This window comes from Adelges cooleyi, unplaced genomic scaffold (genome assembly GCF_023614345.1).
Source record: "Adelges cooleyi isolate 19-005CV unplaced genomic scaffold, UGA_ACOO_1.1 ACOO_flye_CR_arks_rails_tigmint_CR_PRNA_41, whole genome shotgun sequence".
Taxonomy (NCBI): Eukaryota; Metazoa; Arthropoda; class Insecta; order Hemiptera; family Adelgidae; genus Adelges; species Adelges cooleyi.
In genome coordinates, this window is record NW_026096090.1 from 766,725 (window position 1) to 786,491 (window position 19,767).

The 19,767-nt window shown below is 32.7% G+C and overlaps 3 protein-coding genes across 4 annotated transcripts; 2 read left to right on the top strand and 1 right to left on the bottom strand.

The window, feature by feature from the left end:
• The first annotated feature begins 50 nt into the window (after positions 1-50).
• On the top strand, positions 51-4,700 carry LOC126841850 (facilitated trehalose transporter Tret1-like). The gene is made up of 8 exons (XM_050578586.1): positions 51-83; positions 263-335; positions 1,554-1,638; positions 2,086-2,164; positions 2,436-2,553; positions 2,693-2,884; positions 3,331-3,629; positions 3,703-4,700. Exons 1-8 carry the CDS (start codon positions 57-59, stop codon positions 4,468-4,470), a joined length of 1,641 nt encoding a protein of 546 aa, XP_050434543.1. The 5' UTR covers positions 51-56; the 3' UTR covers positions 4,471-4,700.
• An 853-nt stretch (positions 4,701-5,553) lies between these two features.
• On the top strand, positions 5,554-10,356 carry LOC126841851 (uncharacterized). Of its 2 annotated transcripts, none has more exons than XM_050578587.1 (6): positions 5,554-5,932; positions 6,042-6,132; positions 6,247-6,364; positions 7,208-7,405; positions 7,469-7,782; positions 8,990-10,356. In XM_050578587.1, exons 1-6 carry the CDS (start codon positions 5,841-5,843, stop codon positions 9,764-9,766), a joined length of 1,590 nt encoding a protein of 529 aa, XP_050434544.1. In that variant the 5' UTR covers positions 5,554-5,840; the 3' UTR covers positions 9,767-10,356. The 2 variants fall into 2 exon arrangements, with proteins under 2 accessions (XP_050434544.1, XP_050434545.1); XM_050578588.1 differs by having other exon boundaries at positions 5,566-5,932; positions 7,487-7,782; positions 8,990-10,353.
• A 230-nt stretch (positions 10,357-10,586) lies between these two features.
• LOC126841854 (neuronal synaptobrevin-like) lies at positions 10,587-17,251 on the bottom strand. The gene is made up of 6 exons (XM_050578593.1): positions 17,062-17,251; positions 15,997-16,117; positions 15,841-15,919; positions 15,665-15,744; positions 15,031-15,082; positions 10,587-11,920 (listed from the first exon to the last, which is right to left on the bottom strand). Coding segments are annotated over exons 1-6 (354 nt in total). The 5' UTR covers positions 17,064-17,251; the 3' UTR covers positions 10,587-11,900.
• Positions 17,252-19,767: the final 2,516 nt, after the last annotated feature.

Genomic DNA, 19,767 nt, shown 5'->3' on the forward strand with positions numbered 1-19,767 from the left:
AAACAGCAACTTTAGATAATAACAACTTACTTATATTATCTACGAATTACAAATGTATGATACCAATGTTTAGTTGCAATGCAGTGCGTAATGCTCATAAGATATGTTACATATTTATAAACATTTCTTTTAAATCTATCGCCGTATTTAAACGACAATGGACACCACTTATAAAATACTTTGTTAAACTACTTCGTTTTTTTCAACTTAATTATTATTTATTATCATAGAACATTATATTGACTTAGTTGTATTTATGTAGATCAACATTATGGACAGTGTCAAAGGGCAGAATTGTGTTACCGCGTTTAACATCATCCCAATGGAGAATTATGGTTTGTTAAATAATATTATTTGTTATTAATAATTATTAACGTTCATAAGACCGATTAAATTAACACATTTAAAATTAAAGTAATTTTCAGTTATGATTATAGTCATAAATCATATACTTTACATTTTATTTTTTTAAACAACCAATAATAACTTTAAAAAAATAATTATTCTTTAGTAATAAATATATCTAATTAGTTAAAATTAAAAAAATAATTTAGGTTTATAGATGGAAAAAAACATTATTTCACTTGACTTAATTCATTGATTTTTAAATTAACTAATTAAACAGAGTATTTTATTCAATTTTAACGTATAGAAACTTGATCAATAACATCTAATTTAGCTTATTTGAATTATTATATATCATCAGGGCTGCTCGTAGAAAAGTTACATGTATTATAACCTATAACTCGGTTATAGTTATAATTTGTAACACGATTTAGATGCAATTTATTTACCTGTAACAGCGTGTTATAAATTTAAAAAAATAGTCGAAATAGTTTAAAAATGATATGGCATATTTTTCTATGTATAGTACTATCGATATATGTCGAAAATCACATAAAAAATCAATAAACCGTGCATCCTAGAAAAGGAGGATCTGCTAGCGTGGATCTGTTATAGCGAGTGATGTGCTATAACGTATAAAATTTTCTCAAAAATCTGTAGTATTTATTTTTATTTAAAAAAAATCCAAAAAAGGGGGGAAATCACACTCATCCTGTATTTCCAGTCTGCTATGTGCGAATGAATCAAAGTCAATAGTTACAAGAAAAATACTTACTTTCATCAAATTACCAAGCTGTATATTGTAAAGCTTTAGCATACCGCGTCTCGGCTTTTTTTTTTTTATCTACATATTATGTACATTACATTATATTGATTATGTCCCTCTCTTTTTTAAGGGTCTCGGTCCCAGTCCCAGTCAGTTTATGATGACTATTCAGTGGGGTCATTTGGGGGATACGCAATGGGTGAACATGAACTACAAAATTACAAATATTTTAAGAGAAATAAGCGTCTTAATGAATCGACCTGTATCGTGTAATTAGTTGCTAAAATTAACATACTAAATATTGGCTGTAAAAATCAATTCGTAACAAATTATAACAATTATAATATGTAAATTGAGTTATTTGCAAATTGCACAAAAGTTAACCATGTAAATAATTGTAAATCATGAATGTGAGCTGGTTGTACATTATCGACATTTTCAGATGTAACTGATCTACGACTTCAAAATAACGGCGGTGCTCAAAATAGTAAAAAGAATCCAAACGACCTCAATGAGGAAGATAAAGCGTAAGGTTTTTAAAGTATTAGCTTTATTTTTTTTTTTTGATATTTATAATTAATAATTACATTCGAATTGAACTTTGGATACTCGTAACAGATATTATTTATTAGTTCTACTTAATTAGGATCCAGAAATTATTTATGAGGGTTAGGGACTGGTTTTAAAAATCGGTCTTATATCGGCTCGTGGGGCTCAGTCCAAACATTCCCCAATTATTAAGATATACCTACGTTAAATGTCATATATAGCTATTAGGAATTAAGATAAGTTATTAAACTATGATTACCCTTTTGAAATTAAATTTTTATTTTACATCTTGTAAGCGTTAAGCATCAACGTCAAAAAAATCTATTCAAAATTATTTCTAAATAGTTTTTTTTTAACCATCTTATAAGTAACTTTATTGAAATAGTAAAACAATTAATGAAGACTTTATGGATTTTTCTTTATAGTGTTGATAGACATTTTTTCACAGAAGTCAGAAATCAAGACGAGGATTTACATTTGACGTGGACTGAACTATACCCTCAGGTCAGCATTTTTTATTATAAATGAAATAATTGTTATAATGTAGAATGAAAAATCTGAAGTAGTGTCAATGGACGCCCCCTTCGCTCAAGTCGTCCAGCTTTGTAAATGAAAATTAGCCTTTAAATTTTACTTATTGTGTATACTAATACAGATTGTAAATATTTTCAAAAAAAAAAATGTAGAAAATAATTCAATGCTAATAAAGTGTTGGATTTACGGTGATGCGTGTTATATATTTTATTAAAAATGACATATTTGTTTTCGTTTTAAGGTTTTGGCTAGCTTCGTAGCCTTCCTTATAGTCCTTCAGCCAGGAATCAATTTAGCCTACTCAAACGTGTTATTACATCATTTTCCATACATAAGCAGAATTCAATTTTCATGGATAAGTAAGAATTCAATGACATTGTGTACATATTTTAAAAGCGTAGATACGAGCACATTAATCTGCTTGAAAAAATTAATCGCATGAATAAAGTGACTATAAAGTGACTTAGAGTTGTAATTTTTTTTTTTTTTTACTCAAAGCTAGCGTTATGCCTTTATGTACGCCTTTGGGAGCAATTTTCATCGGTCCGCTCATGGACAGAATTGGCCGGAAAAATGCTTGTTTCTGGACTTGTCTACCGCTATTAGCTTCTTGGCTGTTCGCCGTGGCTACGACTAACGACAATATCGCGTTGTTTTACATATCCAGGATATTCGCCGGCATCGGCTCTGGTAAGGACGTTGAATAACCTGCGGAGTGCAGTGAGTTGGAAGCGCAGTAAAAACGTTTAACGAGAGGCGAAGGTGCGAAGAAAAAACTCTGTGTTGAAATAAAATAATAAATCTAGTAGCTTGGGTGCAAAAAGTGCTAACGTTTTTGTGAAATTTAATTATGTAGGTAAAAGAATATATGTGTTTATGGGGAATTCCACAGTCCAAGACTTTTAGGTTCGTATTGACTTAAAATTATATCACTTAATTTGACACTTTTCGTACCTTGCCATGAGTATTTGTTCAGTAGCAGGGTTTCTATAGTTTGTTAAGATACCCCGAACACGGCTGGTGCTTTTTCGGAAATTTCTCAGCCGGTGAAAATCAATCCCAATGTACTTAAAGAGTTAACTATTATTAGGCGGATAATAGTTTATGTGATTTAGCAATATACGACGATGTTCCAGGCATGACTACGGTAGCCATCGTGTACGTGTCGGAAATAGCTCATCCCACTTACAAACAAATTCTGTTGTCATTGAACAGTGTGTTTTTCTCGGCCGGAATATTGCTATCTACGCTGTTGATCAACTTTCTCGACTGGAAAGCCATCACCATAACATTTGTATCGCTCACCGTGGCCAGCATGGCGTTGATAGTGATATGCATGCCGGAAAGTCCGGTGTGGATATTCAAGTTCAAAGGTCCGGAGTACGAGATCGAAGGGAAACGTGCGATAAAACAGATTTATCCTCACAACATTCGAGTAAAAACTTAAATATCCATTGGAGTGTTATTACAATTTAAAATATCCAAGACAGTTTGTTGGTTTTTTATAGTTGTTCAATACCGAACGGAACGTCCTAAACGAGAATGGAAACAACTACGCAAACGACAAGTCTAAGCAGACGTTTTTCCAAACACTGCGGACCAGCCAGGCCGCTTACAAGCCAGTGATCATATTGGTCGTTCTGCTGACCCTGCAACAGTGCAGCGGCGCGTACATGACCATATCGTACGCGCTGCCAGTGTTCCAGTCGATCGTGCCGGGCGGATCGGCCAACGAACTGGAAACACTGGCGCTGTTGGGTGTCATCAGGTTCGTCGGCGGCATCGCCACGTCGTTGTTGTCGTTTTACTTCGGTCGCAGACCTCTCATGGTGGTTTCGTGTTTGGGCATGGCTCTGTCGTCGGCTACGGTGACATTGACGGTTGGCTCGCAACAGACGCCGATCGGCTCAGATCAGATCGGGTTGACTGGCTTGTCCGTTCCGTTAGTCGGCGTCATGGTGTTCGTGCTGAGCAGTTCGATTGGCGTGCTCGTGTTCCCTTGGACGTTGATCAGCGAACTGCTGCCTACGTCTATCAGGGCTGTCGGCGGCGGATTACTGGTATCCTACGGTTACTTGTCCATGTTCACCACGCTCCGCATGTTCCCGCACTTGTTGGCATCGCTTGGCGCGGCCAACACGTTTGCGGTTTTTGGGTTGGTATCGCTGACGATGGCCGCTTACGTGTATTTGCTGTTACCGGAATCGCTGGGCAAAAGCTTTCAACAAATGGAAGAGTATTTCTTGCGGGGCAAATTATTATATTCTGCTCGATGAGCTCAGGAAGATCGGTAGCGGCTTTGGAAAGCACAAAACGATTTAATTTTCGTATACGACTTACCGTTATCAAAATATATTTATATATTGTGCCTCTCATTTTGTTATATCTATATCAGAAATGTTTGTGTGGTTGCCGTCGTTTTCATGTGCTCCGCTGTAGACTTGATAAAAATAAACGAGTGAAGTATTTTGACAGTAATACTTTTCTCTAGTTTAAACAATACAATATTTGTTTTGTATTACCTATTGTTTTATAACCAGTATAAATACGTGTACATGAAGAAACCAGTTTTCATTTTATTTTATCACGCTGACAACCCTCAACCTGACCGATTATAAATAACTATACAAATTACAATATTACGTATGTGACTGGACGTTTTCATTGGTGTAGTGAATACATTTTTAAACTTATGGAAAAACACTACTAGTATGGTATATTCACGTACAACTTAAACGTAAAAAAAGTATGCACCTACATAAACACAGGACTGCGGCAATATGAGTACACTAGACTCTAGAGTTGACTACTATGCTACTGTAGAAGATATATTGAGTCAAGAAAGTCAAAGTTCTTAACGCCAAACAAAACAATTAATAGGATATAAAGTTTTTATTCGATTGTTGCAAATTAAGGGGCAACTTTGTTTTAATACATTTTGATGATTGATCATGTCGTATTATTTCTAGACCAATTTAATTTGCCTTGTTTTAGCGTTTAATGTTTGGAGTGTAAAATTGACTGATGAGAGACAAATATACTTTATAATAGTATATACTAAAAATGTTAAAAATCGGTGATTTTTCAGATAAATATATTATTATAAAGAAAATTTAATATAAAATCAGTATGATAAAGAACGTCTAGTCAGCCGAGATGACTTTATACAGTTTTACTCGTGTGCCTCTTTTTTTCATTATAATTATTTATTACTGTAAAATGTAATATTTTGTACTTTTATAGATAATTAGTAATTACTATAAATGTGCATGTACAAAAATACTATGTAGATATAACGCTGACAAAAGTAATCTGTGATTTCTTTAAAACAGATAGCGCTTTAAGTAAAACAATGTCTGTGAGGCACCTTAGGCGCATTTTTACCGCGTGCTGCGTCTTATTTGTTTCGTTTACAATACACTATAATATTATTATGGTTCAACAATACACCTCTACCAGTCAAATAAGATATAGGTACAAAATTGTAACACAGTGATAACGCCGTGAATATTGATGAACACTATGATGGGAAAACCTACTAGTCAGTCTGATAAACACCATTCTTAACACATTATATTATTATATGGCCAATAAATATTATTCGGTCGATTTACGTTTTTAACAGTATTTTTTTTTTTTTGTTGACATGGCTGTGGAAATAAAGAGTACATACCACACGCCATTGATTGCAAAAGACGTGCCCACTTGGAGAACATACCAAACACAGTTAAATAATCTGTAAGTAAAAAAAAAAAAAATTAAAATTAAATTATACATTGTCTGAAAAACTATCGAAAAATAATGGGTTTGTCATAAATTAGAATTTTTTTTTTTTGTATTAATGTAGTGGTAACTTACATATAGCTATAAACCACGAAGAAGAAAACAAAGAAACCACCGTGAACGGTCGACTCACGTGGCGAGATCTCTTCCCACAGGTAACTGCAACGTTAAAACTAGTGCCTCAATACCTACTCGAATTGTTTGCTGTTATTTGTACTATATATGATCATAAAATAGTAATGAAATACTCGGTTTTGTTGTTTTAATAGGTATTTGCGAGCGTTATAGCTTTCATGTTGGTCGTCCAGCCGGGCATCAATATGACTTACTCGAATATTCTATTGAGAAACATTAACATTTCGAATTCTTCCCAATATTCATGGTTAAGTAAGTTTGTGCAGTGCCGCTAATCAATAAATATTACAACAAAGTACCTATCGCACTACGCATTCACGCTGTATGTAGTATGTGTACCTTCACCTTTAAAAAAAATGTCGATAAAAACGTAGTGATTTTCATTTGAGATAACGAGATTAGCTTAACGTAATAATCGTTTATGTGTGTTGTAGAGTGTATTAGAAGTATCCTGAAAAATCATAAAAAATAAACGACTACAAATTATTGCCAAATGTATACATCTAGTCTTGATTTTCAAAAATAAAAATAATTTTAATTGTTGCTATAAACGGTAAAACTTTAGATTTAATGCAAAAAATGTTTTTTTTTATATTATCTAATTCAATGCGCGTTGTATCATGTATAAATAGTAAATAAATTCCAGTTATGTAGAAACTAGAAATCAAGCATAGTTAAAAGTTTAAACACAAGTCATAACAACAGCCTGGTTTACGTTAAATTATAAATCATTTTTTTTGTAATTGAGAGTCAGTAAACTTCTTAATGTGCTGGATTCTTATACCATCCCAAAATTCGCATATGGCCCGTTTGGCTGAGCCGTAATGAATACGGGATTAATAACTAAGCCTTAGCGGTTACCCCCACTTTGTTAACTTTCTTACCACGCTGGTTTATACTGTGCGTTTTTTTTTTTAACAAAAGCCGATTGTAATTAAGTAATAACCCACGACGTTGTACTCGTTTGGCCATTGACAATGGATTCAAACAATCGACGACTAATTTAGATTTACACAATATGTATTATTTAAGTGTTCCGCGTTAAATGTATGTATATTTTTTAACTTGTTTTTCTATTATCGTCATTGGTTTCAGCGAGTATGTTGGTGCTGTGTACACCGATCGGAGCAGTTTTAATCGGTGTAATCATGGACCGGATAGGGAGGAAAAAAGCTTGTCTGTTGACTTGCGTACCGCTCTTAATAGCTTGGTCGATCGCTTCGATAGCCACGATATTCCCAGACCATATTGGTCTGTTTTACGCGTGTAGAGTTTTTGCCGGAATCGGCGGAGGTACATAAATATTAGTGAGAACATATCGTTCATATTTTGTATAACAATCTATTTATTTGACAGAACGGCAACTTGTTTCAGGAATGACAACGGTGTCCCTGGTCTATGTATCGGAAATAGCCATGTCTTCGTACAAACAAGTGCTGTTGTCTCTGAACAGCGTGTTTTTGGCGTTTGGTATATTGTTCGCTGTAATGATCGGCCATACGGTTCCTTGGCCAGCTATTAATGTGGTCTTTCTCATTTTCACCGTTGTCACCATGCTGCTCATAGCCGTTTTCCTACCGGAAAGCCCGTCCTGGATCGTCAAGTTCCGAAGCGAAGACGTTCGTCGTGCCAAAGGATCGTTGAAAACGATATACCCCAACAATAACAAAGTATGCCGTCCGAGTAAAAAAAAAAAAAAAAACTATTGACAAAAAGCAATTTTGTCCTTTTTTTTTTTTTTAAATTCTGCCTACCTAGTACCTTTTGTTTGTTACTCGAAAATTATCATTCGCATTACATAGTTGCACGTTTAAAAACGACGATAGGAGTGTAGAATTATTACCACGTGATGTGGTGGTATGAAAAGCAGAAAATAATTCATATCTTTTTTAGTTCCAATACAGAATACTCCTAAAATACACATACGCCTGATGTCCGATAGGAACGGCACACTGCAGTACAAATACTCCCCACTGAGTTTTGACTTTTTCCTATACCTTCGTATGAATTATCAAAATGTATGAGGCACTCCACCGGGTATACATACTATCAATATTGAACACTTCAATAACATCATTTGCGTTACTGTTGATTTGTATGCATTATTTGTAATCATATATGAGCGGACTACGTTTTTCAGGGTTTTCTATTAGCTGTCCACAGCTTTGATACGTTTCCTATCTACCGAAAAAGTTTACATTAATTTGATTATTTTTTAATATTTACAATTGTTAAAATGACTACAATATGCAAAACTCGGTTTCTTGAGTTGGTCGATAGTTTCGATTTGATACTAATATGATTATTTCTTATCTGCTTAAATTGTTTGCGTGCGAAAAATATACACAATCATTTCGAACGCATCGAGTGGACACATCATTATTTAAACTATTTGTTAGGTTTTGGACTTTGGTAAATTGAATTTTTGACAAAATTTTTTTAAAGTAATTAAAAACAGAAATTAAGTAAATTTTAAACAATTGATAAAAGTTAAGCTGTTTGAGAATTGATCTGATATCAACAAAATCCGACGACATACGGTGTATATAATATTGTTTTTGTAAAGAAAACCGCACCTTAGGCAAAACTAAGTGTATTGATTGTTTTTCCTCCTATTCTAATTGTTTTTTTAGTTCTATCATCATTGCCTATAGGTTAAACAGTAATGGGGATAAAATGCAACCCTGTCTAACAACCTTTAAATTGTTTCTATTTTGTATAATTTGTTGACGTGTTATTATTATATCAAATATAATATTATACCAGATATTGTAATTAAAAAAAAAAAAAAATGTTCAAAATAATTCGTGTATCATTTATTATAGGTAACAAATTGTTATGCTGTCTCAATATTTGTTTTTTGTAATTCATTTATAGCTGTATTCGGACGAATGGGACCGCCTGAACGTACCCCCGGCGATTCCGTTATTGTTTAAGTCTACCCTGGCCCGCCGTTTGTCCCCACGAGTACTTCGGCCTGTCGGCATACTGGCCGTGATGTTCCTGTTACAACAGCTCAGCGGATGTTACCCGGTGATTTTTTACGCGGTGCCGGTGTTCAAATCGATAGTGCCGGACGGGCAGGTTGACGAAATGAACACGTTGGTGACGTTTGGCATGATCCGTTTCTTCGTCTGTGCGCTGACTTGCGCTCTGTCGTTGCACGTGGGCCGGCGGCCACTGATGATGATCTCTTCTGTGGGCATGGCGTGTTCGTCGTTGCTGGTGGCCGCTACGTACAAGCTGAACGCGCCCGTCGCCGCCGGTGCGGACGGCCCGCCGCCGCCGGAACCGTCCGTGTGGGACTTTCACGTGGCCTTGCCGCTGACTGGGATCATGATGTTCGTCTGCAGCAGTTCGTTAGGCGCGCTCGTGTTCCCGTGGACGTTGGTCAGCGAGCTGTTGCCGACGTCCGACAGGGCCACCGCCGGCGGATTCCTAATATCCTACGCGTACATCATTATGTTCTTCGTGCTGAAAATGTTCCCGGTAGTGTTCGAGGCCGTCTCCGTGCCCGGTGTGTTCACGGTGTTCGCAGTCGCTTCGCTGGCTATGGCGGTGCACGTGTACGCCGCACTTCCCGAAACACTGGGCAAACACTTTTTCGAAATTGAAGACTACTTCGCCAAAGACTACAGACCGTTCGGCTGTTGATGTTGTACAGTATAATATTATGTAATTATGTTTTATACGAATGGAAGGTGTCACTTTCATAACTACGACGACCCAAAGTGACTGTCAAAATTTGCTTAGACAGTATCGAATAATGTCATACGACTAACAATCACATGCGTACGACAGAGAGCATTGACATTTCAACATCATTGACCATACCACATTTTATAGCTTATCGTTCCTAGTATTATATATTTTTATAATTTTGAAAATTATATAGTTTTTAATGATAACTATTATTTGTAATCGATAAACTACTTTTTGTTTTAATTGTATATTAATTGATAATTAATAGACTATTAAAAAAACACATGGTTTGTTCGAAACGAACGAAAGAATCCATTATTTATTTAATGATTTTGCACTTGAATTATTCCTTTTGATTATAAGATACTTATTACGTTACAATTTCTTCGTGGAAACATAAGTTTAACTCTTACTGAATACGTTTATACTTGAAGCAGAGACAGACTGTGAACCAATCAGCATAGATACTATTCTAGTAAATGTAACACTTCACACTGGTCAACCAACTGAACGGTACACTAATTTGAAATTTCACCACAGTTGACCGAACAATAAATTTATAATTTTTAACGTCTTCGGTCTTCCTAATTACTCTAGTTAGAAATTAAAATATTCCTTTCGAATAGATTATATAGCGTAGGTAATAAATGTGGTAAACAAATACGGAAATTCGATTTGGTCAAATAATTGGATTGTAGCTGTGTAATGAATTATGATAATTTATCATACATGACATTTGTAGTAAACAATAATAATTAATCGATACAGAGTTCATTTAATGTTCATAACAACTGTTTCCACACAAATACACCATACAATAATTATATAATCAATATCTATTATTTTTACAAAGATAAATGCTATTCATAGCATAGTATTGTTTTCTTTCAATTAACATGTTTTGTAAGACCACATTACACTGAGGTCGGACTATTTTTGTATTCGATTAAATATGACCTTTTGGTAACATGCATTTAAAACAATCATAACAAATTTAAACAAAACTGTTATTTGACATTTTTGAGTATATTATTATTACAATATACAATAGTTACACTCAATGATATTAGTATATATGTTACGGTTGCAATTTCAATTCTGACATAAGTATATATGTATATACTATTATAATATCATAAGATTATTATAAAATAAGAATAATATATTATAATAGCTGATGTTTTTTATTGTATAAACTATTAAGTATACATACTCGTATTTAATTTTGTTAGTTAATATAAGATATAAAGTACACAATATATGTATATTTGTAGGTTATAATAATATGCGTATAATAAACAATAATTGTAAATTATTATTTAAAACGACGTCCCTAATATTATTATTGTTATAAATCGTATCCTTCTTTTAAGTAGATCTTCTCGTCGATACCTTTGGTACCTACGTCGTTTAATTCGAAAAACAAACGCATATTATGTTTCCTTTAAATTTGGCTTAACTGTTGTTTTTGCGTTAAACGTGTAGTGTTAAAAATTTCATAGATAAGCGAATACATTAAATATTTAAATTACAAACGATATTTACTAAAAAACAATAATAATTATATTAGTATAAATAATACTAATAATATAATATTAAAAACGTGTAAGAATTATGTTTTTGTATTATTTTAGACCAAAAGTTAAGGTTGTGAGTAAATTCTATAACAAAACGAACTCGATATCGTGTGGAAGTAAAATTAATTTATAAAATATAAATAGTTTTTAAAACGCTATTTACATAGTTGTTATTTTTTTTTTAATTTAGTTGTATATAAATACCTATTATTTTACCCAAAGTTAAGATTTTCTACCGGCAAAGAAAGTAAATAACTATTAAAAAATAACAATTAAACGATTAAATACGATTTATATTAATTACATTTATTATGTTTGGGCAAGGGCAGTTTTTCAAAAGCATTTTTCCCCTATAAATATACATCATAACAACGTATAATATATAAGTATTTATTTTAATGCACCTTTGGTTTCATTTTTTTGCATCTTAAAGATTAAAATGTCATACTTGACGGCTGTTGAATGGTGGTGTATGGTAGCTTTAATAAATTTCAGGTCGTTGATGAGTTTTAGTCGTCCGAAAACCAAGCTGAAAAAAAAAATTGTATTTAAATTATCTATGTAATTCTAAAAAATGTTAAAAATAATTTTTAATAAATTCAATCTATGTTAAATATGCGTCATAAAGCTTACATATCAATAAAATACTTATTACATATTGTAGCTACCATAGCGATAAAATAATATAATAATATTTTGTTCCAGTGTAATATTATAATTACACAGCTTTTTATTATTATCACTACACTAGTCAAATATATATTCTAAAGTTAATTAAAGTTAGTTAAATTAAAAAAAAAAAATACTCTTTTTCTTTAATTGCAATATTTTTTGTCTTAATAAAACTTCTCAGTCTTTTGACCGTACAATTTTTTTTATACAGACGTTTTGTTAATTATAGTAATGAAATCCGTTAAAATTAAGAATAATATAAGAAAAAAGTCTTGACGCTTTTAAAATAGTTATAATATATTTGTAGAAAGAGAGCATCTTTATACTATATTGACCGGTAAACTTGTAATAAGTAATTACACTATGCATTAGCTTAATCTATTGCTTAATTAATAAATAAACTGTTATTCTATCTAATAATATTTATAAATAACACATTTCTTTTGTTTAGTTCTCAGCGTTTACACTTAAAAGAATAGCATGTAATTTATCATTGTTTATTGAAATCATTTAAAATTAATCTAGCCGTAATTATATTAGTAATTGTTGTTTTACTTTTTAAATGTATTCAAGCAAGATTTATTAATAAAACGCTTAATAACCTATACAGTCACGAAGCAACTTTTATTAAAGATTAATATCAAAATTAATAAGTTAAGTTCACTTATTGATTATCTTTGGTTAAGTAAAAAAAAAACTATACTATAGTATGAAATGAAAATCAATAAGTTTGTATTGAAATTACTATAATTTCGGATAATGTTAAAAAGTATGAAAAATATCAATTACTTAAAAAGACACAATTTTCATTGTAACGGACAAAGTAATATTGAGTAGTAAAGTAATAGAGTCTAATCACGAATAATATACGAATTGAGCTAATAACTATATACTATTTTAGTTTGGTGTAATTAATTATAAAATAATAATAGTCGACTGACATTTTTGTCGGGACCATATTATTAATGTTTTAAATTTTAATTATCAGATAATCTAAGTATGCATGCAATTGGCAAATTTTTTTCTGACGGTTTTATCCAAGCGTTAAAAAAAATGTATGTATTCAGCTGTCAATTTGTTTTTTATGCAATTATAACTATTTTTAGAGTAACTCGTTTAAAGTTACGAATCAAGAAGAAAAAAAAAATCGGACAATGACAAATTGTTTAACAATATATTACTACTTAACTAATTATTCAGGATGTACTCAACTACTGCGGCCGTACGAGGTCTAGCGCGACATTATGCATTTTTTCTATATTTAATAATCGATAAACAACCAATAGTGATACGTGTATTACGTGCATTACAACAAGTGCACAATGTCGACGAAATCAAATGTGTATGAAATATAATAAATTATTAAGAGTAAACATTTACCTAGATATGAACCGAAGAAAACGATTTTCAAGTATTATCGGCACACAACAAGAATACGTTCAAACATTTAAGAGCCAACGAGATTGCAGTTAATAATATACAGATTGTTTCGCTCGCAACATGTTGTTGAAAATGAACAAAACAGTACAAACAACACACAATGCGCATACACACGAAAAAATGTAAGACACACACAACACAAAGCGATTTCATCCAGCTGCGTTTGTATTTATTGTGTGTTTGTTAATGTTTTCAATTTGTAATAAATGTTTTCTGCGTTGCTTACCATTAACTTGGCTAGGGCTAATGTTTAAATAATTAAGATAAAAGTACTTTTTAGGTTAGTTGTGGAAAGTCATGTGTAAAATGTTAAGGTTTGAATTTTCTCGTGGATGTACTGTATGTGTTAGTGAAAAAAGGTAGGCACAACACAAAGCTCTCGGCCATTTTCGGTTTTGATTTAACATCTTTTATGTTATTACTTATTTTAATGTAAGTCTTATCCACGTATTAATAGTACACATAACATACAAGGCAGTATCTAAAAGGCATAAGTTATATTTTGATTATGAATAAAAGAAAAATCGTTAAAGTCTTACAATCAATTAATTTTTATTTAATTTTCTTTTCACCTAAACAATAACTCTAGAAATCGATTATATACGTAGTAGGACGATACAAGTTGATATGTTACTTTTCCAAATTTCGGGAAGTTTTATTTTTTATTGATACTACAATTTCGAAATTGTTTTGTTATTTCTATAAATGTTATAAATTAATTACCTTTGATATTGTCAATAATTTAAAACTGAAAAATTAAAAACAAAAATTGATATGTTAAAAAGGAGGGAGAGAAAGACTTATCATTTTTAGACATCAAATCAAACTATTTATTTTGACATATCGGCAAAATGAGTTTTTAAATATTAATTATAGCAACTGTAGCTTGATAATGAATGCACCCAAGTGTACCATATTTTTCCATTTCAGGTGGTCAATGCTTATTATAAAACATATTTGTTTAATTACACCAAAATCGACAAAAAGTGACACATCAACTTCTGTCATCCTACCACATATACATATAATACTGTATCATTAAACATAATAATAATAATATTTATATTTATAGTCTAATAATAATCAGGAAAAATTGATATTAGATCTTATATTATAATACAACGCACACGTTCTAAATTCAGCTAAACAATGATATTCGTAAGCTGAACACATTAATCAATTTATATTTTATACGTTCTAGTAGGTATTTAAAAATGTACTAAACAACAAAAATAACATAATAGAAAATACATAATTAACTAAATAGTATATTATTAAGGATAAAAACGAAGTTGAGTTTTGAATAAAAAAAATAAGCTTTTAAAAACAATGGTTCTGTTAATATTGTGTGTTTTTCTAACCGAGCGATATAACAGTTGAACTCGAGTAATATTTTGTTTTATATTCTATTGTATAATGCGTTAATTGTTGTTTTTTTTTTTTTTTTAGTGAGTAGGTATGTATAAGTTTGTATAATTCTCCGGCAGCGTCATTCATTCTTAGTCATCAAAACTTATTGGAACTTACCAACAATAATGGCTAATATAACAAGTCCAATAACACCGATTATGATCATCATCTGAAACATATTTTGTTTATGTCATTAATTAAATGTGTGTTTTTTTTTTATCGAATTCAACAGTAAACAGTAAACTACTAATAGTTCCCTACTGCTGACCTATCTATCGAGTTTAAAGTTTAAACGGCCATGGGTACAGCGGTCATTGTTTTTACTCTACAGAGACTATGTTATAAGGACTTACACGGCGAACCGTATAGGCAACTTACTAGTTTTTAACTTTTTGGTTATTCGTTTTACACGTTAATCACTCGGCTATTAAATAAATACTAAATTTTACATTGCATATTAGATAGGTACGCAACCCTTTCACACTCGATAGGTTTGGGCGGGGAATAGCGATTTTCAGTTTTAGATTTTTGTTTATGAATAATGAAAAAAGTGATTTTGGTTTTTCATGTTTACCAGAAGAAAAAAAATTGTATGCATACATTGTCACGATTTCGTGTGAAATATCGAGACGCGTGTTTTGACTTAGCCTCTTATCTTTGTTGAACAACAAAAATTCAAAAGAGTTGAAATGGTCGTAGGGTGTTAACGGGGGTTACCTAAGCATCTTGGATCGCAAGCAATTGTACTCACCTTTAAATTCTGTAGCCAAAATTTCCTCTTTAGTTTCCCTGCCTGCTGTTCGAACTGCGACGCTCCCTGTTGTAGAGCATCTACGCGGTACAAAAAAAAAAAGTAATAATAATAAAGATCAAATTAATTGTAATATTATGATGCTAAAATATTTCGTTTATTTTGTAAATAGTAACCTGCTCTGTCGTCGAGTTCGGACAGCTTTTGATCCCTGTCCAAAACTTTCATCACGTTAGTCTTCATGATATCCACCACCTAACGCAAGCGAATTAACGAAAAACATAAAATAAGTAAAATCCTTTTTTGAGGTTTAAACATTTTCAAAAACATACCTCGTCCACTTGTGCTTGCGTTTGTTGCAGTCGCTTTGATGCGGCGATCTGCTGTGGTGTTTTTGGGCCGCCAACGACCGTGTCATCTCCTGCAGCCAGTCCACTCCCGGTAACATCGGCCCTGCAAAACGGTCAAGTAGAGTTCAAACAACGGGAATGATTATTTTTTTTCTAGCCGATTGGTGCCAGGACCAAAATACAAAATAAAGTTCCACGTGAATGATGTCTTCGAACTCGTGGTAGGGTTTTTCTATTATAATAATTACAAAAATTATGAGTACAACAATTTGGTTATTTTGCCCACTCCCATTTATCGTTAAGATTTAAGTGCGTGTAACACCGACTCAGCTGTAGCGTCGATGCGACAGTCTCTACCACTGCTCGAATTCGAATAATATGAAAACCATTACAGGCATCAAACGGTATCGTTGGACTTGGTTGTTTTAAAGCTTTTTAGACCCTCATGGTTGTTTACTCAATCGCAGGTGCTATCGCTGCCGCGTGGGCTAATATTATTATGTATATATATATATATATATATATACCAGCTATTAATTCGGGTCATGTTTGCGCCTATTCGTATATTTTTTGCGTACCGTGTTATCGAGGTCGTAGGTACGTTGTACTATGTATATGTATACATTTTTGGACGGACAACATACGTACGGCAATTAAGTGCACCGCCAAAGGTGACTGCAGTGCTTGTGCAATAAAAATATTATGGTCGCAATAATACAATATTACTTGTCGGCGTGTGTGTCGGGAACGGGCATGACCTATAAATACGCCGCCTTTGGCTGACAAATCGATTGGGTAAACGCGGTAACGGAGGCGGTTGATTTTGTCATTTTCGTGGGCAAAAAAACACCGTCAACTTAAATACCGTAGACAGCAGTTTGTGGCGTAAACATTTTCAAAATCTGTCTTCAACATTCGTCACACGACGATAATGAGTACTCGATGGCGATAACGCCATATAGTAGAAGAGGGGCCCGCGCGCTACACCATAGCCACTTATCGGCCATGTTTGGGCGTTATAATAATGAACAAACAAACGATACTCACATTTCTTCTTCCGGAACACGCTGTGGAACGACGATACGGTTTACGTTTGGCGTGCGTGTAAGGCGTACGCGAACGACACGTCAAATTCCGAACGGATGTGCAAGTATACGCGTTGACCAGCGGTTACAGCGGCGGCAGCGGTCGCGAGTCGAGGCACTGTGGCGGCGTAAAGCTCTCGGCGCGCGCGTGTGTGTGCGTCCCGTACGCGAACGCTGCCTGGGCTATCGATCCGCGCAGTCCCTCGAACACCCGGCGTGGCGGCGGCACATAGGGCCGGGCGCGCTGTAGGGGACATCGTCGCCCCCGCAAACCGCCCTTGTTTCCTCTGCCACCCTCCGCCCTCGCACGCCTCGCACGCGTTCGGGGCCGGAAAACAAGAAAAACTCTTTAACGTTCGCCGCCCGCGTATGACTGAATTACTGATTCCTCGATCGTGGGCGTCGGTCGTCGCCGTCGCCGCCGCCGCCGGTGCACTCATCGCGTTATTGATGATCGAGTACACTTACATACAGCAAATAATCATCTGTACTCCCGCCGTCCCATATCTCATGTATATTATACTGTATTATCTATGTGCAACGATGTATGCATCGCATGTAGGCCGTTTAAACTTTTATTAAGGTTTCTCCGGATAGTTTTACTGATGCCAAAAGTAACATTCTACTTCTCTAACTAATACATTTCTTTTTTTATAAGGTATGAATCGTATTATTGGATTGTCCGATTCAGTATTTTTTTTTTTTTCTTATATAGAGTAAAATATGAGACCATACCCATACTCTAAAGCTCAAGTTTTTAAAACTTTTCTAAAGGTACTCAATTTTTTTACTATTATACTATAATTATGTAATATTATAGGTAAATATTAATTTTTGACTATGTAAATACAAATTTCAAAATTACACTACCGCCAACTATAAAACAATACTTCAAGAGCCTATCGGTTATTTATTCAGGGGCAAAATATGGGCCCATATTCGACAAAAAAGTGGTTATAATAAATGTGGACCCCATTAATTTATTTTCAGATTCATTTGTATTAGCTTCTTTAGGGATTCATTTTTAACATTTACGATTTTTTCCACGAGTCAGAGCCCGTTTGGTGGGAAAAACGATGACGTCTCGTTGGATAGTCGTATTTTCATTTTATTTATTCAATTGAGGAAGCTTTATTACAGTCTATGTCGATTTAAAAAAAAAAATTTTTAAATCTGTGATAATACGAAGTAGTTTACATTTAATGATAGTTTAGACAATATATTGATTTTATACTTGGTAGTTAAATTGAAAATTCGGAGATCTATAACTTTCTAGCTGTAGAAGCAGATGTAGGAAGTTCTGTTAAAAATTTAATTTGCTCTACAAAGTGTTAAGTTTTTCCAGTAGTAGTCAACAGTGCTTTCATAAAAAAAAGTCACGGCCGGAAATATACATATACTTATATTACCTTAAATTTAATTGCTTTCACGAGACGTTAAACTAACATCAATAAGTTATATATAATTATGAATAATATCTGTTAAGCTGGAAATGTGAAAATAATACATAAAATTAGTAAAAATTTCGTAATACTATTTTTGTTTAAACCTCTTGGACTAATTTGAACTATCTTGTACTTCAAAAATTTATTTACCATAAAAAAATAAAAAACTGGTCGCATAAATTTGTTTTACCTATAGCAAACGTAAGTGCTAAAATTTAAAAAATAATTATTGTTATTCTATTCTTACATGTTTAAGATACTATTATGAAGACTACAAAAGTAACTTACAAATATTTTAAGAGAACAAAACCTTTTTAAATTACCATTTTCTATAATATCGCATCGTATGAAAATATCACTTATATACAATATACATAAAAAATAAACTTATATGTACCCTTTTTTAAAAATAAATTACAAACTAATTCTTTGCTGATTTCATAGATATATTTTATACTAGTAACCATGGTTACCTATAATTCAACAAAAAAACATAACATTTTGTTAGAAGAATTCAATGGGACAAGGATTTAGGTTAAGTAACGGTTTTGCCTCCTAAACTTCTTATATTTTTACTACTTGAAACTTCATACTTTCGAACTAGAAAAATTAAGCAGTACTTATACTGCTTACATATATATATATAAATACCATGTGAAAAAACTAAGTTAAAATTAAAAAATTAAACAATAAATAAAATAAAATATTATTAGCTAAGGATGTACTTGGATTTTTCCTCCTAAGTTTTTACGTGCCATTAATCACCTCATTTAAGTTCTGAAATTTAAATGTTAGCACATCAATCAAATATTCAAATTGATGTGAAAATTTAAATTTTATTACAATCAATATTATTTCTATCATAGACATGGCTTGTACTTATTGTTAGTAGAATGGTCTTTCGAAAATATTCATAAATTTCATCATTAGCACATCATTTCTTATGTATTTACAGTGGTCAAACAATTATATAACCTATTCTTAATTTTCTAGGTCTTAAAAAATGTACCATTATTTTCAACACAATTATAAGCTATAATTATCTTTTTACATTACGTTTAATACATCACACATGGGACTTATTTAGGATTAATATTACAGGATATTTTCAAAAAATGCCTTCAAATAAAACCAGTTTTGTTGATTCTTGCATATTGCGGATTAAAAAGACCATAATAGAGACATGGTACAACTATGTTTCTATTTCATCTTTGATGCAAAGC

Coding starts and splice junctions, on each gene's coding strand:
- LOC126841850 (XM_050578586.1), top strand. CDS start 57: ATGATACCAATGTTTAGTTGCAATGCA. Junction 2,165..2,435: donor GGACTGAACTATACCCTCAG/GTCAGCATTTTT, acceptor TTTCGTTTTAAG/GTTTTGGCTAGCTTCGTAGC. Junction 3,630..3,702: donor TTTATCCTCACAACATTCGA/GTAAAAACTTAA, acceptor GGTTTTTTATAG/TTGTTCAATACCGAACGGAA.
- LOC126841851 (XM_050578587.1), top strand. CDS start 5,841: ATGGCTGTGGAAATAAAGAGTACATACCACACGCCATTGATTGCAAAA. Junction 6,365..7,207: donor TTCCCAATATTCATGGTTAA/GTAAGTTTGTGC, acceptor CATTGGTTTCAG/CGAGTATGTTGGTGCTGTGT. Junction 7,783..8,989: donor TATACCCCAACAATAACAAA/GTATGCCGTCCG, acceptor ATTCATTTATAG/CTGTATTCGGACGAATGGGA.
- LOC126841854 (XM_050578593.1), bottom strand. Junction 15,920..15,996: donor CGCAAGCACAAGTGGACGAG/GTATGTTTTTGA, acceptor CGCTTGCGTTAG/GTGGTGGATATCATGAAGAC. Junction 11,921..15,030: donor TATATTAGCCATTATTGTTG/GTAAGTTCCAAT, acceptor TTTTTTTTTCAG/CTTGGTTTTCGGACGACTAA.